We start from the raw sequence: 23,817 nt of genomic DNA, 5'->3' as shown, positions 1-23,817 counted from the left end.
CCTGCTGTCAGAGAAGAAAAAGTAAAAGGTGATATCATCTCTACCAGTACAGTGGAAGAAAGTGATGCTCCCTTACATTCAGCCATGGATGCTGAGGAAGGTCCACTTGCTATTGCAAGAGCAAATGAAAGTGGGGAAAGCTCAATGATCTTAACAGACCCTGAAGATACAGAGGTGCCTATGCCCAGTACAGCTACAGAGTTTAAAGAGTGTGCACATGCTTTTAGCAGTAAACAGGAGAAAGATGAGTGCACTATGATTTCCACCAGTATTGTGGAAGAATTTGAGGCTCCTATGTCAAGTGCAGCTATTGAATATGATGGTCAGCTCCCCTCTGTGAAAACAGAAGAAATAAATGAGAACGCTATGGTTTCTATAGATATGGAAATATATGAGGTGCCCATGCCCAGTGAATCCAGTGCTGGAGGAGATGATAACGATGATGATGAAAGTCACCCAACGGCTAGCGGTAAGGAGGAAAAAGATGAGTGTGCTATGATTTCTACAAGTGTTGTGGAAGAACAAGTAATCCTAATGTCCGGTGAAGTCACAGAAGAGGCGATTCAACATGTGTCAGACACAGAGTCAAAAAATGAAACGGTAATGATCTCTACAAGTACAACAGAATGTTTTGAAGCTCCTGTGTCTAGTGTAGCTGTGCAAGATGAAAACAAACTCAGCGCTTCAGAAACAGAGGGAAGATACGAAGCTGCTATGATCACTACAAGCATGACAGAAGAATGTGAGATAGTCCTGATCAGTGCAGCACCACAAGCTGAAAGTCAGCTCATTGTAGCAGAAGGAGACGAAGGTGCCATTCTCTCTCCAAACACATCAGAGGAATGTAAGATTGTGGAGACCACTGCAACTGTTGATGAACAGTTTGGACTAGCTGCTTTCAATGCAGATGCAAAAAGCAAAGGCTCTGTGATTTTTGTGGGAGAATGTGGAGCTCCTGTGCTGAGGGTTGCCACCAACAGTGAAGATCAACACGCTGCTTCAAGTCTAGGAGATAAAGAGGAGGGGGCAGTGATCACTCTGAGCACAATGGAGGAATGCGATAGTCTCTTCACCTTTACAGTCATAGAAGAAAGTCAACTTGCTGCTGAAAGTACAGAAGTAAAAGACAAAAGTGAGGAAATCTTTAATACTGCTAACCAGATTGAATGCATCCTATCAACTACAGCCCCGGAAAAAAGCAGTAATTCTTTGCTTGTCATTGGTAGAGAGAACGACACCCATGAGAGTGGTGTGAGTGTAGAATCAGCAGCATCTCAGACCACAGTAGACAGTGAAATTGCAGAAACCGATGAAAACTCAGTGAACCTCATGAGCGTAGATGAAGCCCTTTGCGTGGAGATTAGTACAGAGACTGCTGTGAGTCCAAGTCCTTCCTCAGAGGCAAGTGAGGATGATGAGCAAGCTGAAGATGTTTTACATGAGGATGTTACATCAGAACTCTCTTGTGTGATTTCAGAAGCAGCAGTAGAGAGTGAAGCTCTAACAAATGTAAACTATAAATTCAACTCAAACTTGCTTTTAGAAAGTGACTTTTCTGAAATCAAGCCTCCCCTGCCTAGGGCAGGAGCTCTTTCCTTAGTTTCTGCAAACGACATGACTGTAAATACCAACCATGGTGAAGTGACAATAGAAGCAGAATTAGGGGAAAAAAGTGACTTCCCTGTGTTGCATGTAGAAGAGCTATACGACAGTGATGACAAGACGAACTTGGTCAAAATAAATGAGACTGAAATTGAAGTTACTTTTCAGAAAAGTAACACAACCTTTAATTCAGGTGAGGATTTCTTACTTTCTTTTTTTTTAACTCTTGAGTTTATAAGCTGTCATAAATAGATGCATTTTACCATGATTAGTTATTTCTAGCTTAAACTATTAAAATATCCCAAATTTCTTTGTTGGTTGCAAAATAACTATTAATGATATATTTAAGAATTGATGATAACTATTTAAGTAAGCATGTGTATAGGAGTGACTGAACACAATTATCTGAGGTATGTTGGACAATAATTAGAATGCAAAAAAGTTCTTAAAATACGTTGACTTAAAACTGTGAGCTAATATATGAAGCAGTTTGCAAGGGGTGATTATTGTGGAACTACAGATGGGTTTTGTTATTAATGTGTGTCATGGTTTAACCCCAGGCAGCAACTGAGCACCACCCAGACGCTCGCTCACTCCCCCCACAGTGGGATGGGGGAGAGAATCAGAAGAGTAAAAGTGAGAAAACTCATGGGTTGAGATAAAGACAGTTTAATAGGGAAAGCAAGGGCCGCACATGCAAGCAGAGCAAACCAAGGGATTCATTCACTCCTTCCCATGGGCAGGCAGGTGCTCAGCCATCCCCAGAAAAGCAGGGCTCCATCACTCATAATGGTGACTTGGGAAGACAAATGGCATCACTCTGAATGTCCCCCACTTCCTTCTTCTTCCCCCAGTTTCTATACTGAGCACGACGTCCTATGGTCTGGAATAGCCCTTGGGCCAGTTGGGGTCAGCTGTCCTGGCTGTGCCCCCTCCCAGCTTCTTGTGCCCCTGGCAGAGCAGGGGAAGCTGAAAAGTCCTTGACTGGTGTAAGCACTGCTGAGCAACAACTAAAACATCAGGGTGTTATCAATGTTCTTCTGAGTACTAAATCCAAAACACAGCACTATACCAGCTACTAGGAAGAAAATTAACTCTGTCCCAGCTGAAACCAGGACAACATGTTTTGAAATTAAAAAATGCTTTTATAGGAAAGAGGATGCATTTCGTTTAGACGTATGTTCAACATGTTAAAAAGGTAACTTCTTAGTAATTTTGAAGGTTAAGAGTGGCCATCCTTAATCATAACTGCAGATTTCCTCTGTATAGTTATTTAACGGTCGTATTCAGATTCACTCTCTTATGCTGAATTTTGGGTTGCGAATACACTTTAAATGGTCCTCCTTTGCATTATAGAGGAATCAGACAGTCATCCTAAATAAATGAGTATTTTAAGTGAGCAATGATGATAGGTGTCAATTTTAAATAGAAAACTTAAGTTATTATAATATATGACATTAAGGAAATAATATTTTATTTCCAGATCCATTTTTCTGGAAGCTAACATTTGAAATAAATTTGCATGGTTGCTAGTTCCTGAAATACAGTGTAATGAACATCCTGCTATTTTCAGCCTGTCTCCTCGTTGACCCTCCAGAGTAGTTGAAGCACCAAGTTTATGAAAATTACTAAATTCTGTAGGTGCCATAACAAAGTCAAGATTATGACTTCATTATAAATTTTGAAGAAATTAAACTGTAGAAAAATAGGGAAATCCTGCTTATCTTTATACCAAATCGCTGAATGATGCTGATCAAGTACTACTTTTAAAACCTTTTCCTTCTTATGACTGTCTTTGCTATTATTTCAAAAAACATTTTGTAATGTGAGTTTAGGTCCAGTTCCCCAAAGGTTAGTTTTATTCTCTGGTTTTATTGATATTTTGGGTGAGAAAGCTCGCTCTGTGGATTTGGGGATCTTAGGAATTTGTCAAGGAAAGATACTGATCTACTAAACTTGAAAAATGTTATTCAGTATTTATACAAGAGACAAACATGAGCCATGAAAATGTAAACTGCCACACTAAGGTATTGCTGTCTTGGTGCTTTGTTCAGTCCTTGTTGTCCATTGATGTAGCCTCTGTAAGTACCAGTGGTAATAGTAGTCTTATTCTGTGGACCGCAACCAGAATTTAATCACTTCACATGCATCATTGATAAATTACCATGTTATAACTATTTGTTTAGGAAAACCTGTATAAACAGGCTTCTGAGATGGGTGTCAGAAAAAAAGGCTGTACAAGTCATATGAAGATGCTGTCTGCATGGCCTGTTGTTCAGATGTTATAAGCATTCCCGTTTAGGAAAACCTGTATAAACAGGCTTCTGAGATAGGTGTCCAAAAAGGCCGTACAAGTCATATGAAGATGCTGTCTGCGTGGCCTGTTGTTCAGATGTTATAAGCATTCCCAGGGGGAATGAAATGGGTGGGGTTTTAAGATTTTCTGAAATTACATTGACAGTGACAGGAGCTACTGAGTTTTCAGTCTTTATGGAAATTGGATAATTTCAGTGGTTGTGGTTCTAGAGTTTACGGATTTAGATCTAATTGTCACTTAAATATTATCCTTAGTATTAACTCTTAGCTCTGCATTCATTAATACAGGGGTAATTTGATGTTTGGAATTCGGTCTACAAATCCGTTGGTGTGTGTTGGTTTTTTTTAAAGGAAAAGCAAGCAAAGAAGCCAAAGTCAGAATTCATAAATAAGCTGCGGTAAATCCTGATAGCCCATATTTTCCAATCCTTTTGTATTTAAGGAAGAAAACAGAAGTACTTGTGTTCTTGCAGAGCTGGGGGTTTTTTTGAGCTGCTTTGCTGCAGACAGACTCGCTATTGTTTTCATTGCCTACAGGAAAGGATTAAATTGATGTGTTGTGTTCATGAGGTAGTACTGAGAAATAGCATCCTACTGTAGCATGAGATAAATACGGTATAACGTAATCTAATAATTTTAACATATTTGTATTTCATTAGGCAATAATGCAGCTTTACCAAAGTTGGCAGAAGAACTAGAATTTGAAAGTAACTTGAGAACTGACGAGGTATTTATGTTATTTTGAAAATTTTTACTATACTGTTTCTTGTGTAATTATAATCTTGTTAGGGTTTCCTACTATACCTTTTGATTTTTGTGCAGCAAAAATGCTATTGAAACTCCAAAACTTTTGAAGGGTCACTTTTCAGATTACTCGGCTGTACTTCTCTAAGCAGCTGGGCATTTAAATTGTGGGCTGTCCATGTTATACTGTGGTAGAACCAGTTCCTTCCCTCAGCCATGCTCCTGCTGTGACCGTGACATCTGAGTTCACTTTTTTCAGAACTGGTCATCCTGTATGCATGTTGCTTGTGACGGTACTTGTAAAATAGTCATACATGCCTTAGCTCTTACAGTTGGCAATTGTTAGTTTAGTGCTTTGAAATACTAAATATATTCACTTTGTTCTATCACTTCCTTGCCAGTCTTCAGACTTGCCCATTATCTATGTGTTTGAGGAACACTTGCTGCTGGTCTGTAGTGTGATAACAACAGCCCATTATCTGCTGTAACAGAAGAGTAGGTCTTCCAGGGTATTGGGGCTTATGGTCACCTATAGTTTGTGTAAGACCAAGGTTGAGCCTCTCTGTCTGTGTGCTGTGATCCGTACTAGCCAGGATTTCAGATGGGTTAATTCTTCATTCAGATGCAAGACTGGATCCATGTATTCATATCTTGCCAAACTCTGATAATAAGCATTTTGAGGGAGAATATGGTTCAGAGACTCCGAAGCATCTGTGAAAGGGTGGATCTGCACAGGGCTACTGGCTGCAGCTCTGAGGCAGACCAGCTGAGTATTTTTGAACCATGGTTTTGATGCCTGGGATGCACTTCAGGAAAATCCAAGTCAACTTCAGTCTGGTGGGATCTGCTGAGTTGAGTTGAGTTCCACCTGCAAACAGCTGTACTCTTCGCCAGCATAAGATGGTCCTAGAGTCAGTATAGCCATGTTCACATGGCACTGCATCTGAGTTTACATCATCCAGATTTGACTTAAGGGTATATGGAGCTAAGTGTGCTTATCTATGTGTCATTAACATATAGCTGATCTGCAACTTGAATTAAAAAATAAACAAACACCCCAAAACATGTGAGTTAGAGTTCACTGTGCCTTGCCCTACATTGCAGATACGTATTTTCCTGTATATGTCAGCGTTTCTAGAATATTGATTATACTTGGAACTTGGAGTAGGTGTTGCACCTTGGCTTCCAGAGATTTCTCTTGAGATCTCCTTTTTTTAAAGTAGCCTCTGGTCCCAGTGTTAACTCTAAGGTCGAGGTTAGTCACTGTAGTGTTCAACAGTAATATGACTTGGCTCTGCTGGTGTTCTTTATTAATGTTTGTACTGCTGTCTTAGAAAGCTTTTAAAGACTTTTATAGATCATGATAAGGCAATGTTCATCATGACATGAGCAAGTGAGACATACTTGTTCTGGGTGTCTGCAATATTTTTGTTTCTTTTGATTTTGTGTTTAGTCACAGCAGCCTGAAAGTCCAAGAAAGGAAGAGAGAGATGTGGATCTTCATACTGAAGAGTTTCAAAAAGGTGATTTTTAGACTTATAGCAACTTAACTTTTCATACTGATTTGACTATTAGTTATGATGGGAGGGTTGTAGATTTGATATGTACTATGTGTACAGGGATTGAAGCAAAGTCTAAAGTGATCTTCTTGAAATGTTTCTAGGACCTCATGTGGCTTTGCATTTGGTTTGTGGGAAAGAAGGAGCATCAGCCTTTTCTTCCAGTATGATATGAAAGAAAGGTGGAAGGCATTTAGGTTTTTAAATAAGTAGACTGATAACATTCTATTTAAAAACAATAAATACATGCTCAGGAAAGATACAGAAACTTCCCCAAAGAATGGCTTTCTTAGTTATAAACTTAGAACATTTTAGGGTGTAGTGACAGACCCTGTGAGGATATGACAAGAGTAAGTACTATATGACTTAAGTCACAGAGACTTTACAGAAAGATTTTTTTTTTTCTTCTTTTCTTTCTTACTCTCCAGATTAAAATATTTCTGGCCATCCACTGAAATTTGAAGAGCATTTATATGAGTAGGTAATCACTTAGCTAGAAATTTCAATTAGTCAGCTTGGATCTGTGCACAGTAATTCCTTTTCCATGTATTAAATTAATCTTCAATAGGACAAAAAAAATCCCTGTTTCCCAAACCCACATTATTTTAAAATGTGTTGCAATTGTTTGGCTTTCCTCTTAAAGCAGAAACAAACCCCTACTTTGTTTCCATCATGATGGATTTTGTGCTCCAGATGCATTACAAAGATGTTTACAACACTACCAGATGAGAGTTAATCCTCATTAATGGAGTAACAAGCAAAACTAAAGTGAATTCCAAGAGGTACCAGCGATACTGCTGCATATAGTGTCCAAAGAGGTTAAAGATGGGTTTCTTCTTGTAGAAAGTTGCAGCTGAAAGCCTAAACACTATGAAAGGACACACTGTTAAGCTCACTTCTGAGCTTTTAGACATGCATACCAAAATAACTATTTACCGCGTGGACAACAAAAAATAGGAGTAAGGTGAGATAGGAACATCGGTATAAAACTTTGGTTTCCTTTTTATTCTTGGGGTAGGGCAAATTCACATACCTGGTTTAATGGTGGTCTGTATTCATGTAAGTGATGAGCCGTGCTCTGCTCACAAGAAAGAAAATGTAAACCCTGAGAATGGGTTAGAATATAGTCTTCAGAATAGCAGAATCAAAACTTGAACCAGTTTTTATGTACTGCGAGGTTTCTTTTGAAGTGCCTGAAAAACTGTGATATTTCACATCACTCAGTCACCCAGACAGACAGTACTTAAATTTTAAAATGTGCAGATTGAGCTAGCTGTGATTATCTTGTTCCATATAAAATGTTTAACAAAAATCCATTTGTTGTGTAAATCATGTTGGATATGACATGCACTGAAGAATAATGCTTTGTAGCTCTCGGTAGAGTTTTTTCTTTTTCTCCTCCACCACGCTATAATCTCTCTTTATGTATATATACATGCATATATACATATAGCTCAACGTACGTAAAAGGAAGTTGTTTAAAAGACAAATGTGTGTCCTGTCATGAGTATGAACAGCAGACACAGTAGTTTAGTTGTCCAAGATTCCTTGGAATGTAAACAAATCATTGCTGTTTGAGTGGGAAGGATCTAGCTCTTCATTTGACACTGCTTTAAAAATTGAAAGATGTTATGCAACTAAACAGTGTAGCTGTGGAAGAATTGTTGATCAAGCATGTAGATTTAAGAAATGACCTACAAATTATATAAAACTGTAGAATAGTGGTTTTTTGCATCATAGGTTTGTTCTTACTGTAGCTGAAAGGAAAACTGCTTGGAATGTTTTAGCAGCTTTGCAGCTTTTTTTTTTTTTTAATTCAGTGCCTTTATGAATCAGAATTTAAGGGGTTTGTGGAATGCTCAATGGAGCAGCTTCTTTATGATTCTCTTTATGTATCTGTATGAAATGTCTTTGAAAGTTACGGAGTTTTCTTTCAAAAGTGCAGAACACTCATCAGCTCCCATATTTACAATTATCTTCTACATTTTTGTGATATAGAAGGCTAAAGTTCTACTTTATCACAGTTAAAGTACGGTAGAGTTTAGCAATTGGACAATTGCCTTATGTGCACTGTATCGGCTACAGGTCTTCCTGGTACAATTATGCAGACTTTAGTTCTCTGGAAGCATAATGTTACAGCATAGTTTTCATCATGTTTTACTTCATCCCGTGATCCAGCATCTAGGGTTGCAATGGATAAAATTCTGATTCATTCAAATGCTAAAACTGTATTTGGAATGTCTAAGCTACCATATATTTCCAAGATGACAGCCCTGTGGTTGCCTGTATTTCAGCCATAAAATGATTCTCAGTTATTCTGTGCTTTAGAAATCCATATTCTTTATTTTTATTTTTTGTTCAAATACTATTAAAGAGAAGATTGGATGCCTCTTATTTCCAACACTGAAAGTAAGTTTTGTATAGTTTCAGGTACCCTCAATCTTTTCAGAGATGTGAAGTAGAGGATACTATGAAACTTTGTTCTTGCTTAGCTTTTCTGATTATTTTTATTATTATTTTTAATAGATGTGCGGCAGAGGACTATTGCTTTAGAAAAAGAAACTTTTCATGTAAGTTCTTGGCTTTTTAAATTTACTCTCTTAAGTCTGTGCTACTTTTCTTTCTTACTTGCGTTTACTTATACTTACATTAAATATTCTCTAAAAGAAAATATTATTTTTGTATATTCAGAGCTCATGTATATTGTGACTGCACAGCTATGTAGGTTGATGCCTAATTATCTTTCAAATTTGCCAGTAAATACATTTTCCAGTATTGATGTTCCATAGTCTATAACTATTTCAAGACTGTTATTAACTGGCAGAAAAGGGAAGCTTGATTGTCCTTCTTGAGAATAGAGGACAAAACCAGGGATTATTCTGGGGGGTTTTGATCAGGACTGGAAGCCTGTTATTTTGATGCAGTCTACTGTGATTTCACAAAAACTTGGAGCTTATAAGTATAAAAGGGATGACTGGGAAAGTTGCAAAAGTAAAGTGTTTCTTATGGAGCAGAAGCAAGGCATTTAACACAGGTAGCAAGCTAAAAATGCGTTTGTGGTTTCTTAAACTTGAGTAGTAAAGTTATTTATTGCTATATTGTAATGCTGGTTGGCCACATTTCTTGTGCTAGTGAGCTACTACTTCTGTTTCTGCATGTAGGAGAGTGTCCTTTTAAATCCAAAAATACTCTGTGTGAATTGCCTTGATAAACTGTCTTTAAAGCACATAGTAGCATGCTTAATTAAAACTGAGACTTTTTTCATTAAAAATACCAATTAGAAATTCTGAAAATGCTACAAGTCAGAAGTTGTTTCATGGTGCTATTCTATAGTAGTAATATTACTTGAGCTCTAGGAATGCATTGCTTTTGTAATACTGCTACTTTCCATTTTAATGCATGTTGTACTTGAAAGTAGCAAGTAGGAAAAACTTTCTCCCTTCTAAGTTTATAAACTTTATTGGAAAAAAGAAGGTAAGGAGTTGTCTGTGTGTTATGTGTAGGTGGAAAACTTGGATACCCAGATAACTGAAGAACATAGATCTAGAGGAATACAATGTAAATCTTCAGGAACAATGGATAAAGAAAAATGTAAGTGATACAGGACTACAAGAATTTGTGTAGAGCTTTTCTGCTGCAAAACAAAGGTCTACTTTGATTAGGTCATAAAATGGTATTTTGAAGGAAAGAATGGAATATGGGGAATTCCAAACTCCAAAGCAATTGTTCTTCCCCAAACAACTTCCAATATGACACTTAATATATTTGATAAAAATATGGTAACAAATTCAATACTGCATGGAAGTACTATAGTAGCTTTTTGGATTGCAAGTGAACAAATTTTTTTGTTTAGTCTTTAAAATAATTGCTAATTTTATCCTTTTTAAATAAAACACAGCTGAGGAAAGCTGATCATTAAAGGAAAATCTAGCCATTCAGTAGACTTTGTGAGGCTGGATGCTTCCTTCTGTTAGATTGGAAGGAATTGAGTTTCAGTGTAACCTTTTATCTGTCTAGAAGCAAGTGAGAAGGAAGTCAGTCCATTGAATGGCATAAATATTTCTAACTTAGATAAAGTTAACTTAGAAATAAGTTAGACATTTTGTTGACATAATTATGAGACTATGTAATATTTTTTTCAAGTTCTGCCCTCAGCTGTTTTTGTCCTCTCAGCATCAGAACAATTAAAAAAAAAAAGGGGGGATAATTAATAATGTAACTTTTATAAAACAGTTTTTATTCTGCTTCTAATAATTTTCGTTTGCTGAAGTGAGTAATTAGAAGCCATGCTGTATTCATTAGAGTGTCCCACATAGCATTAACTACTTTCTCTGTCTCTGGGTGGGTTGAAGTTAGGGTTGATGTTTTATTTTTTTGATGTGGTATCTGTCAAATTTCAATTTTGAGCTTATCTTTAAAAACTAACAAATAAACAAAAACCCATCTCCATAACATAAAAGAAACACATAATTCTTTTTTGTAATTGTTTTGTCATTCCTTTTCGAAGGGGGGTTAGCATAACTTTCTGTTCATATTTTTGTAAATAAGATGCTGCTTGTCAGTATCTTTTGAATCTCATTAATGATGAGCTGATATAAAAGTGGCATCAAAAGCTGACAAATGCAGAAGGCACTTTTATAACACTTGAACGGTTGTTTGTTTTTGCAGGCAATCAGCTGATTGCTCAGGATGTGAGAAAAGATGATGAACAAAGTCAGTGTTCCAAAGTGAAACCTGATAACATCGAGGTATTTTCAAGAACTTTTTTTTTTTAATGTTCTGCAATTGTAATGTAAATAAGATGGAAGTCTTAAGTTTTTATTTCTATAGCAGTCTATTTTGGGAGGTATTTTCATTACTAACTGTAAATTACTTTTGCGTTGTCTTGAATATAAAATAACTGACTATAGAATGATATTCACTTTTCAAGGGGGAGACAATTTAAAAATAAAAAAAGCCTGGGGTCTGTGTTGTGCTCAGCGCCTGAATACCTTTAAGGTGTGGTGGACCGATTTGCACAATAGTTAGGAGCTTGGGATCACACAGAGCATTGCTGGATCCCAGCTTTCCAGCCAGTTCAGCATCCTCATGGTCATACCAATCTGAGATCTGCAAGAGGGTATCGGACTTTACCTGAGTTCTGGGTTTGCGCTGATCCCTTGTAAGTCAAAACAGGAATTGGGGACAAAACAGATGTTCCTTTTAAGAGTACATGCAGAATAGTTGGGACTATCTCACCCATTGATTTTGATGAAGCTTCTCAGCATCAAAGTTTTTAAGAGACATAACAAAATCTTGATGAATAACACAACTACTCATGTATTGGTGTGTGGGGTTTTTTTAAGTATAAGTAACTGACAATTATCTTTAATTTGTAGTAAGATTCTCTTTTCTTTGTTGTTTCAAAATAATGTAGGAAGTTATTTCAGGTGATACAGCAGAAATGTCCAAAGAAATTGATGTAAAGCATACACCTCCTAAAAGTACTATGGAAGAAAAAGGTAATGAAACTGCCCATTCTGGGCAATTTTCTGAACCCATACTGAATGCTAATTTCTTTTCATTTGAATGATTCTGAGAGAAATTAGGAACTTGATCCCAGCAACATTGATCCCAGCAAATACTTGCATATATTCTCTAGTTGCTGTCTGTTCTGTTACTGCTATCAAATAATGCATTAATCCTAGTTCCTTTAATGGTTAGAGCAGATTTGATGTTTCTGCTGTGCTATCACCCATCTACTCCATTATTGCTTCTGTATGTACCTTGGGTAGGAAAGCTAATTGCAAATAAACAGGTGGATAGGGAAATAGCATGACTGGAGTATGTCACAAGAAGAACTTCTCCTAACTGTCACCACAAATAAGAGGTGTCCTTCTGTGGGGACAGGGAAAAAAAAAAAAAAACCACCACCATGGGATATTCACCATCAAAATAATTTCTGTTTGTTTCTGTAGAGAAACCAACCAGTGTGCAAGTTGCACTGTCATAGTTGACTTATTAATTGTACTAAAATAAATAATAAAAGATAGTGTGTCCACAGTGTTAGTATTGGCTTTGCCATAACTTCAGTCTTTGTATGAACAGCATATCTTCCCTAATGTTAGTTTGATCTATTAGTAGTTTTGCCTTCCCAGTGAGCATGTTGACAAGTCTGAAACTGTTCTGCAATGCGCTTGTATCCTCAGCTTCCTGTTTCATGGAATGAGGGAGAAAACTGAATAGTGGCTTGTATTTATCTTACCATTTTACCGTGGATCACACTCCTGAGCTTTTGTTTTTACCTTAAATTAGAAGACCTGTCTCGTGTAGCAGTCTAGCAGACCAATATATTGTTGCTATGAGGCAAATTAAGTGTTAATTTCTGAGGAGTGTTTTTAGGGAATTTTGGACTACAGAATGAAATAATGCTTTTAGTGCAGAGGTTGTGGCTTGTACCTTTTTCTTTGTCTAATAAACCAAAGGTGTACAGTTTCTCTCTTCTTGGTTTTTTGTATGTGTGAAGATGAATTTACCATCGAACAGGAAACATCTGAAAAAGAAAAGCACGGTCTAGAATCAAATGAAAATTCTCCAGAGGTGAGTGGTCTTGTTCATGTTAACTAACTGAGATAGTGAGATTCACACTGAAAATAAGTACTCTGTCTTTGTATTTTGTTGACAGCAATATTAAAGCTTTGACTTCAACACAGAAATAGCTGTGAAAATCTATGTTTGGTACTGTAAAGTACCAAAGACTCACGTAGTGTCACGAAGTATAAACTCACAGACCGTAAGACATCAGTGGCTGATTATTGAAGAAGTAACTCCCTTCCTACATTTAATAGTACTTATAAATTGTATAGAAAGCAATTCTATAGAGTTGTATAGAAATTGTGTTTTCAGAAAACCTTGTAATTGAGATGTGGACAGTTTAGTCACTAACAGATATGACTTGGCTTTACAAAAATATTATCACTCAACAATTTTAACACTCTGTGTTATCTCTTGGGCATATACTTGTGTGATATTCTACAGTGGTGGTTGTAAACAAATTCTGAACCCTAGAGATTAAAATTGTTGCTGGCCCCTAGAAATGGACACAGTTCTCATAAAGATGTTGGGTTTTGTCATATGTGGTTTTTTGCCTCTAGTCTGGAAGTGGAAGCAAATTTAAAGAATAAATTGTTACATTTGTTCACTCAAGTCTTGAGTCACTAAGATCCATTGCAGGGGGCAGACATCGCTAGACTTTAGTAAATGCTGAATGAGGCACTTAACCCTCTTTCCTTGTAAATAGGAAAAAGTCTGGTTTGGGGGATTTTGTGGTCCAAGATTGGGGATCTTTTCAGATGTTCAGATCGCAACATAGTTGTTACTTAAAGTTGTCTTTCGAAGCTTAAACTTCAAAGTAAGGGGCCTTTTTTACTAAAGGCCCTGTTTATACAGAAAATGTCAGCACTCTGTGTATTGGGATAACTAGGATATTGACTGTTTAATAGCACTTGATCAACTGTTCGAAGGTGTAGCCTGTGCTATTATGGCATTGGGAAAAGGGGCTCACAAGATGTCTGGAGTTCTCGTAAGACTGAAAAGGTGTGGTGGGATATGTAGCCAGCAGCATTTGCGAGGCCAAGTGATAGAGTTGTTGGGGGAAGCGGGCAGAAGGCACTGTGTTCTCAGGCATGCTTTGTGCCTGGGGCCAGCCACAGAGAATTTTGCGTAATTGGGAGTTGTCTTGTTTCTTTTCAGCTGTATCAATGGATTTCATAACAGGCGGTGTCTTTTCCGATGAAACCTGCCTCATCTGTATTTTTAAACTGACTAGCAACTACTTCTGCCTCTATCACATCATGAAGTTAGCAGCAATCTTTCTATTATGTTGCTCAAATGCTAAATGTCAATTACAGTAACTAAAAATATTTTTGTCCTTTACTTTTAATAGGAAAATCAGCCTGTAATGGTGAAACGGAAAAGGGGAAGGCCTCGTAAATACCCTCTTGAAGCTGTACAGCCTGGTGGTAAGTACTTCATAGTACCTGTGTGGAAAAACAAGGAAAATAGTGACATTCAAGTTCTGAATTCATATTTCTTCCCTCAGGTGGGGAGTCAAAAGCTGATATGAGCACTGGGAATGTAAGTGCCTTTATTTTGTTTGGGTGCATTTAAAAACAGTAATTCAAGAGCCATTTATCTGTTTAACAGTTAACGGTACTTCAGAAACGTCTTATGGAAAGCTTGATAATTGAGTTCAGCCTAAGCAAACAAAAACTATTAATAATATCTCCTACTATAACTGAAATTTTTAAGCAAAATATACTATTAAGTTGGAACACAGCAAATAACCTAACAGGATGGAACTTAGTACAACATACTTAATACAAATCTAAGTGTTACACTGGCTAGCAATATACTTGTACGCAGGGTGAAATTCTGATTGTGTGGATACATCTTTTAATTTGTGCTGAGAGTAATTTTGGCCTGAAGATCAAGGGTGACTTCATTTTGAAAACTTCAGGGTTGTTTTTTTTTTTACAACTGAACCTATCATAATAATAGTTCATAGTAACTCTTAATATCTATAAAATAAAATGTTGTGTAATGCAGTTGTATTATCTACATTACAATGTGTACAGTTCATTCAAAAGATAGAGACATGCTGGTTGATAACTTAAAAGCTCATGAAACATACCTCTGTCTTTTAAAGCTCAGCAGTATCTTAATTTCTTAACACCCGTGAAGTACATTCACTGCTAAGAAATTATTATGGTGGGAGCGTTTCTGCACTACAGCTGGATTACAGTACAGGGTAGTAATGGATCAGGCATATTTGTGGTATGCAACTAGTTGGATTTATTCTGGTGGAAGGCTCCTTCCTGTATGTCAGCATCAACGTTACTGCATAGAAAAGAGGTGATTTTAAAAACAAAGTTGTATTGAAACTCATTTTTCTTCTGCCTGCTTGCCTGGTGAGGTGCCAGCTGGCATGAGTGTCAGAAGTCTTGGGTACTTACCTAGCCTATAGATAGCAGGAGTTCTTGTCCCTGCTTGTTGTGTCCCCGCAGCATTTCAGGCAGCCCTCTGAGACCTGTCCCTTGTACAGGTCTGGTGGAGTTTTGTTTCAGAATTCTTAATCTTTCCTAATTGATTTCCCACCCCCCATATTAACCTTAATGGAATGTAATTTGAATTGGTGTGCATTTTGGTGTTTGGGTTTTTTGATTTTGGTTGGGGGGGGGATGTGTTGTTTGTTTGGGTTTTGGTTTGGTTCCCCCCCCCCGCCCCCAAATAAGAATTGAAACTAATTTCAAAATCATACTCAGAAATAGATATGCCTTGGCACCCTCAGTACTGGAACAGAATAATCTTGTTCTAGTTTGACTATTTTAAAGGTCTTGTAGCTCTTAGTGATGACTGATTGGTGTGTCAGTCAGTTGCAGGCTGGCTCCAGGAGGAGCAATATCTGCCCTCCATCTGAGATAATGGTTCTGTAAGGTGAGATGATACGTTTTCATGACAGTTTCCCCTAGGCTGCGTTGAGAACATATTGCTACTTCAAAGGAAGGGTAGGTCCCTTCCAGCCCAAAACATTCTATGATTCTATGACATCCTAACGTAGTCATTCAGTGATGAAAGCAACTGGATTTTTTTGGACAGTTGTCATAGGAGGTTATATAATTATACATAGCTCTTTCTACATTCTGAGTAAATACAAAATTCTGGTGATTTATAATTCTGCAAATCTGTATGTGTGATTACATAAAGTGACCACACTGAGCTTTTTTGTATTGCTGATAATTAAGTTTTCAGAAATATATTTGACTGAAACTGCTTTTAATTTTTTGCCTCTTACTGCAGTGACTTTAGTGTCAATTAGGTTACTGAAACTGCTATGATTTCTTTTGTTTATGGGTTGATATGACTAGTTTCAAATTTTTATAAATGGAAAAATGCATGCTACTGTTAAGAAACTTAGTACAAACTTTCTGTATGCTCATTAGAATGTTCATGGGTTTTTAGATATGTTGTAATATGAATGGTATCAAGTTTATGCATTTATGTAATACAATCCTGGATTTTTCTGATTTTCTTTACATTAAAAAACCCACCTTTTTTTTATTTCAGCTGCAGTTTCCTGTCTTTGCGAGTAGAGGAAAAACACCTCAAACAGGTAAGCAAATTTTTTCTGCTTTAATAAATAAAACAAAAGATAAAAGAAATAGAAGAGGGTTTTCAAGAAAATCACATGGGTCCTTCCTAAACATCATCTCTGGTAGTCAGTATTATCAATGTGTGAAAATGTCTAAGTAAACAGAACAGTGAAGATTTGTCCTTAATTCCTACTGAGTTTTTAATTTAAAAAAAGAGCAGCTTGATAAGAACTTATTCTGAAGATGCAGCAGCACTGTTAAGTGCTGAATAATGCATTGCAGAATATACCAAATAATTTGTTTGTGTGGATAGGCACATGGCAGAACTTCAGAGGCAGGTAGATGCCCCATCAAAGTGGTTCTCAGTGACTGTTTTCCATTTCTGCTTATTTGCTTTCACACAGTGACTATCACTCACAATTATTCCATTAACTTTTAAAATTTCAAATTTTCTTCAGTTAATTGGATTGTCTGTGGATATACGTCTAAAGAGCTTAGTGGTATCTTGAGGGGATATTTTTTTCCCTTTCACAACTGCTATAAGGTCTTTAGAAGATGATTGCTTAACTTCACTCAGAAAGGTACTTCTAGTGCTTCAAACTAAAGTCAAATAGTGAGATACTTTTCTCTCTTTCCTATTCAAATATCAGTGATTTGTAAGAGGTCAAACTTTGCTGAATTTTAGATAGCATGGTTAGTTATTTGTGCATATAGAGTCTGAACTGCACTGTTGTTTAAATGTGTCTTTTTAATTATGGCTTTCGTAAAGGAGACTTTAAAATACATTCAGGAAGCAGACGAACCTGAAAGGCAGGTTAAAAAATAGTTCGTAAACAAACACAAACATTCATGCAACAAATCTGAGAAAACAAGTCTTCAAAACAAATCTCCTGGATTTTCCAAAAGTTTAGGTTTCTATGGAGATATTAGTCTGGCTGCACTGCACATATGGACTATTTCCTATTTTCTCCACATTTGTTAAAATGTCAGCTTTAGCCCATATGCTTCAGAATTGTCTCTGGAGCATTAGCTGGTTATGTGGTACTTGGTTTCTATCAACTGCAAATAGAACAGACAAGAACGCGAGAAAGGTGTAAAAGGGCATTCTGGTTTGCTTTTTATTCAAAAGGACAGACACCTGACTGTGTGCTTAAAGCTTAATTTAGTGTGTTAAGTAACATTTCATTTTCCAAGTAAAAGGCTGTTGATATCACAGCGATATTACGAAGAGTGTATAGAATGGATGAAATATCCTGTTAAACTTCTCATTATATGTTAGCATTCCTGTGAGAAAAGGGGTTATAAACCCCTGGCAGTGAAAAGAAAACAAAGTGGAATCCCTCTCTGCAGCTCACTTATTCTGGTAATTTCTGGGTGCTCTGCACAGGGGTTTGCGATAGGGAGAGACTCGCATGCAGAGCGGGAAGCAGAGAGTTTCTTTTCAGTCAGTACAACTCATGCTGTTAAGAGACATCTGGTTTCTGAAGGCAACATCATCTCGTAACACTGATACTGAACTTGAAAATAAAATTATTTTGCACTAATCAGCGGCTGCTGCTGTAATGTTAGATTTTTAAATACTATAGCTTATTATTTTTATAATTATCTTGAGGCAAAAGTACTACATGTTCACGTCCTACAGAGAGGGTTGTGTCTGTTAAGGAAGGCACATCTTGTACTTACACAGACTATTCTTCAGTCAAAAACCATTTTGCTACAAATTTGACAAAATGTACCGGGATTTTGAAATACCTGTCTTTTGAACACAACAGAACTACTAAATGTTGGTTTTATGTTAGACTTACTTTGTGTAAAATACTTAATACAGTGAACAGTCCTATGTTTTAGTGCATTTCTTTACTGAATAGTTAAACATCTTTGTGTTTTATTTGGTTTGCTTTTGTGTACAAGTTTTTCCCTGTAACCTTAACAAAGGAACTCCAAAAAACTTGTGTGTGAATTTTGGAATATGTTTCTGCTCTTTGAAATCTATTTTTGATCCATTGCACTGACATTTGTTCTGCTTGTTCCGTCAGTCTAATTGGTTTAGAGTTTGTGCTCTTTTGTGTAGCTTTCACAAAACATAAATAGGAAGCAGTTTTATGGCAGGGGAAAAAAGGCATAAAAACTTGCTTTTGTTCAGGTTGTTTTTCTCCTTCTATTGCTAAGAATTTTTATCCTTGAAGTGTTGCAGATAATTTCATTTGACAAAGCTCAAAAGCTTTGTAAAATAATCTCTTTCTTACCATAGTTAGTCAGGGCAGAAGTGTAGAGTTATGCATGTATTTTAACATGCACAGGCCAGTCTGTAAGAAGCACTTCAAGAGAGAAAGTCACGTAATTTGCATACCAGGTATTAGACAGGTTTAAAATGTTGTCTTTTTGAGCTACAACCATCTTGGTGCTTCACCGTGGGTATAGTTAGGCACTGGAACAGATGGCCTGGAGGGGCTGTGTTCTTGGAGACTTTCAAAATCGGATTGAACAAGATCTTGAGCAGTATGATCAGATCAATTACTTTAGCCACGCTTTGAACAGGAGGTTGGACTAGATGACCTCCAGAGGCCCCTTCCAAGTTACATTTTTCTGTGATTCTGTAATTGGTTGACAGTTGTTAAAAGGGGTAAGTAACTTCTGCTTTTCCATTAAAACAAAACAGCATATGCAACAAAGCAATAAATAATGTCAGTCTTGTAAAGCCTTACTGCTTTAAAAAAAAAAAAAAAAACAAACAAACCAAAAAATAATCGTTGTCCCAGTCTCTGCTTAAAACAAAGCCATATTTTAAATTAGAGACTTTAAATGTTCTCTGAGCTTCTGTGATGTTTATACAAAGTTGACAGAGTTTGAAAGAACTCCTTTTTAAACTGATTGGCAAAAGATTTGAAGTTCAGGATTAAGTTTTGTTCTTTCCTTTCTTTTTAGATACGGACATATCTAATAAGAAAGAAACAATAAATGTAAGTGCAACCATTTTAATTTGTAAGTTTATAAGCAGTATGTAATGAAAAATGTCTGTCTTTTATTTAAATTAAATTGTTCTTGCCTTACTTGCTTCCATTTTATTTTTTTCAGGAAGACGAAGCTGAGAAAGCAGAAATGATCGTGCGTAAAAGGGGAAGAAAGCCCAGGCGTTCTCTGGTTCAATCAGAGGAAACTGGTAAAAACATGAAACTGTGCTACTTACTAACACAATGAAAAGATAATACTCTGCCTTTCTGTTTACTAATAGCAACAAGATAAGCTTTATTCAGTTTTCCTTTCTTGAGGAAAAATCATTGAGTTACAGCTCATGTAAATACTATATAAAAATGTGTAAATTGCTGTAATCTCATGTCAGAATTGCTACATCCCAGATGTTTCTATAAAACCTCATGAATTTTCTATGAATTCTGGCTATGAGCTGCGTAAGTAAACTATGGTGAATGTCTTAGCAAGATTAAGTCAAACAAGTGTGAATTAAAAATGTTGAAGCATAAAGGAAATGGAAAATTACTTACTTAAAATGGGATTTGTGAATAGAATACCTTTTCTAAACTAAGTGTCCATATCCTTTTGGAGGGCTTTTGGAAAATTATAGCACATGTGTAAAATTTTACATGGACAGAAACACTGGAGCCAGAAAGAAAACGTCGAAAATTAACATCTTCTGAAGATGAACTAAAAGAGCAGGAGGAAGGTGAGGAAGAAGATGGTGAGGAAGATGATGAAGCACATTCCGGGGCCACAACTAGATCAGCCACAAGATTAGAGGCTCAAAGGTAACTGTGTGTAGAGACACCAATAGCAGGCTTTTGTCTACGTTATTCTCGCGTGTTGAGGGGTTTGTTTGGGCGGGTTTTGTTGCTTGCTTTTTCTGGGTTTTTTGGTTTAAAATTGATGAGAGCTTCCCAAATAATTTTGGTTCTAATTCTAGTACTGCTTTTCTAGGGATAAAGAGACAAAAGGGAAGGTGGGGAAACTGTTAGGGTCTCAAAAGACATACTCAAATATGTCAGAAGGTAAGAATTGATCCTGGTGGCAGTCTTCATCCTAGTGATGTCTCAGAAGTTGAGTCTAAGGGCTGTTAGTTCTGATAGGTAAAAGGGGACCTCTGACTTGACTGTGCAATTCACCATTTGATATCTAGAGTTGGAATAAGGTGAAAATGTAATTATCCATGTCCATTTCTTTTTCCAAATATTATCCAAGTTAAACATGTGAATCTGCAGGACTGGAGGACTTAATTTCTGGTATGGTGATCTGCAAGCTCAGAAAGCATTCTAACTGCAAGAGACTAGTATGGTAGCACTTACATACCAGAATTATTGCAGATTTGGAACTAGGATTTTATTTAGTTGTCAGTAAAGTAGCCTTTTGATGCTACAGTTGATAAGAAAATACACGGCTTGGCATTGCAGTTTGTGTCTCCAAACATGCAAATTTTTATTTTTTTTTTCCCCCACTGTTTCTTTTGGCAACTTTGATTTACTTGTTGCAAATACTGTGCGGTCTTCATTTTCTGCACTTGGAATGCAAGAAGAAAGTGACTTGGTAAAAGTATTTTGTTATATATACATTCATCATTCTTTTGTATTACAGAAAGCAGCCCAGCAAGCCAACCACACGTGCAACTTCTAAAAGCAACAGTCCAAGTTCAGTTTCTCCTAGAAAACGACAGAATTTAGCAGCAAAAAAAAGATCTCCGAGTGATACAAAAATTAATAAATCTCCTCCTCTGACACAGTAAGTATTAAAGTTGAATCCACTTCTATTATTTGTTTTGGAAGCCAGAATATTGATACTTTCCTTATATGTAAGTTACTGCTTCAGTATCTGAACAGCAGTCTAGCTTTGCTATGTTCTGACCCCTTGTGATGTATAAAAGCTTTTAAAGGATTTTCTTCTGTTTATGTATTTCTTTCTTCCTTTCTTTAACATTTGGAAGACTAGAATTTTTTTCTTTCTGTCCTGAGAAACCTCTTGGGAGAATCTGAAAATGCTGTTATGCAGTATTTAACTTGAGCTGTGATTCTTTCCTGAATGGTGGGAAGAGCAGCTGCTGTAGTTCAGGTTAAAGCAGCGTATGATGACATTATTTTAATGCTTCAAAGATCTTTCTAAGACTAGCTGATAAGAGGAGAAACTCTGAGAATCCTTATATCAAGTTTTGAAAATACTTCCCTTTCCCTCCTTCCCTGGTACACTGTTTCATTTTTAAAATTGAAACCATGGTGTAAAAATCCCAAGGGAGTAATAAATGTCATGCACAGTTGCTATTCATCTTGTAAAATGAGTTGTATGCCAAATGCATTTAGCTGTCATCCACTCTGAAATGTGACAGTGCCTTCAAACTGAACCTCAGGAACATGTGTATCGTGCACTGATCGGCTGTCACAGTTCACCTCATGTTAATTACTTCTCTTGGCTATTCATAACCGGGTGTTTAAGCCACACTTGTAATTGGTTGCAGTTGAAATGTGATGGGCTTATATATGGATGCTTAAATAGAGGTAAGGGTACATGATGTCTGCCCTTTACTCCCTCTTGTGTATGCAAGACTTAAGCCACTATTGCTATTCTTCTGTCTTTGTGAGACAGGGTACAAGATAACATAGTTCATTATATTCTCTTACAATCCACAAGTCTTTCCAAAAGAAAGAGGAGGAAGGAGGAGAACTCTAGCCCAAAATTCTACATCTGGAGCACTCTCCAACATACGGGATTAGTATGCAGTATCCTGCTAAGGTGTGGTAGGAGTGTGCAAGGTCTCCCTGTGGTCTGTGCTGGTGCATAATGTTTTAGTAGTAAGCTCTTAAATAATATATCCTGGTAGTTCATCAGAGAAGGACAGTTAAGTTCCATCCTCTAAAAAGGATTGTGCCTGACCACCCTTTTTGTTTTACAGGTCCTACCATTGTTAAAATAATTTATTAATAATGCTTTTCAGGTTAAAGGTGCAGTCTACCAAGCGTAAAAGGGAAGACAGCCCAACAGCGGTACGGAGAAAAGGCCAGCAGAAAACAGAGGAGATGCCAGTGAAGAAAGCAAAACGATAGTCTTTACCACTAGTACTGTTCATGGAAGAGTCAAAAGAAAAAAAAAAAAAAACATCTGTGCTTCTATTTTTTTTAAAGCAAAGGGATTTGCACGTGCTTGTTTCAGAGCTAAGTTAATCAATGCAGTACTTTTAAGTTACATTTTAAACAGCTTTATAAACTATTGTTTATACAGAATATTATGTACATTTATTTCAGATGAAAAATAAGTTTACTTTGTATCTGAATGAAAAACAAACTAGTTATATATTTTATCACTGACTTGGAAAGTTGGGGTTTCCCAATGTGACATGCTAATGCAGATGCTTCCAACCCCTGAGGCACCCCTGGGCCTACTAATACACTTTGTATATAAACTTGTAAAAATAGGTTGTATTTTACTCTGTGTATGAATCTAATCAATGATGGACATTTTATTTATTATATGGAAAGCATTGGTCTGTAAACTTTAGTATTTACCTTAGGTTTTTTTAATTATATATTTTACATTCTATGCAGATGTCAGTAGGAAACCTCCCCTCCACTCCCCCAGAGCCGTCTAAAACCTGAAGTTCTCTAAAATATGCTCAGACCGTTGGTAAAGTATTTTTCTCGCATGCATTAAAGTAGTTTAGCATAGTGAAAGGAACGTGGCTCCTTTCTGTTCACATTTGTGACAAAGTATAAAATTTAAAATGTAATCTTACTAGATTATATTTTCACTTGTGAATTTACTACCAATCTCAAGAAATAAATAGTATTAGGTTAGATTTATTCACAGTCAGCCAACACCACCCCGAAATGAAGCGGTTTTATTTTGCAACTAAACACCTGTTCTTTCAGTATGTGTCTTTTTCAGCCAAGAGGGACCCATTGAAATCAAATGTTACTTCTAACTATAGAGCTTCAGCATTTTATGTTACATTTTATACACAGGTATTAAAAATAGAACCTGGTATTATTGCCAGAATCTTTTTTTAATGTATATTAACTCTGGTAAGAGCAAATGTTCAAGTGAAGTTGTATATAAAGTTAAACTTTTTCTTATGATCAAATGTGTCTCTTGTTATGATGTGATGAGTTGCCAAACAATCTGAGATTATTTTAAATGTTTTGTTGATATTCTGGTTTATAATTAAAAAAATATTCTGGGGGGTTGGAATTTTACTTTAATTTCTTCTTTTTTTTCTCTTTTTTTTTTCTTTTGTGAGGTTTTTTTGAACTTGTTGTAAGGCAGATGTTTCTGTCAGATATTCTGCTTGGTTTCTTACTGAGATTTTTATATAAAAATTATAAAATGTTTGCCAAAAATCTGAGTTGCCATATTTTATTAACCTCTAACTGTACTGCTGTGGAACTTGGTTTTACAAATGTATTTGGTTGGAGCCGTATTTATAAGCTTTACCTGATTAGTGTCTTTACAGGTGTTTATATTTTAGGTATATAAAC

General features: G+C 36.5%; 1 protein-coding gene across 6 annotated transcripts in view; it reads left to right on the top strand.

The window, feature by feature from the left end:
- The window catches only part of BOD1L1 (biorientation of chromosomes in cell division 1 like 1), a 35,954-nt gene extending 13,513 nt beyond the window's left edge, over positions 1–22,441 (top strand). For 2 of the 6 annotated variants that reach the window (XM_035903448.1, XM_035903446.1), the window contains exons 10-25: positions 1–1,795; positions 4,578–4,645; positions 6,116–6,185; positions 8,748–8,791; positions 9,725–9,812; positions 10,890–10,969; positions 11,638–11,722; positions 12,727–12,800; positions 14,146–14,221; positions 14,302–14,336; positions 16,326–16,371; positions 19,277–19,311; positions 19,427–19,511; positions 19,959–20,112; positions 20,933–21,076; positions 22,281–22,441. In XM_035903448.1, the coding sequence (XP_035759341.1) occupies positions 1–1,795; positions 4,578–4,645; positions 6,116–6,185; positions 8,748–8,791; positions 9,725–9,812; positions 10,890–10,969; positions 11,638–11,722; positions 12,727–12,800; positions 14,146–14,221; positions 14,302–14,336; positions 16,326–16,371; positions 19,277–19,311; positions 19,427–19,511; positions 19,959–20,112; positions 20,933–21,076; positions 22,281–22,389 (2,988 nt within the window). In that variant the 3' untranslated portion in view covers positions 22,390–22,441. Of the gene's footprint in view, positions 1,796–4,577; positions 4,646–6,115; positions 6,186–8,747; positions 8,792–9,724; positions 9,813–10,889; positions 10,970–11,637; positions 11,723–12,726; positions 12,801–14,145; positions 14,222–14,301; positions 14,337–16,325; positions 16,372–19,276; positions 19,312–19,426; positions 19,512–19,912; positions 20,113–20,932; positions 21,077–22,280 lie in introns of those variants that run through there. The other 4 variants (XM_035903449.1, XR_004843204.1, XR_004843205.1 and 1 more) reach the window with 4 other exon arrangements.
- Positions 22,442–23,817: the final 1,376 nt, after the last annotated feature.

This window comes from Egretta garzetta, unplaced genomic scaffold, assembly GCF_000687185.1.
Source record: "Egretta garzetta isolate BGI_Z169 unplaced genomic scaffold, ASM68718v1 scaffold151, whole genome shotgun sequence".
NCBI lineage: Eukaryota > Metazoa > Chordata > Aves > Pelecaniformes > Ardeidae > Egretta > Egretta garzetta.
Note: the sequence above shows the minus strand (reverse complement) of the source record. Positions and strands in the feature narration are given on the sequence as shown.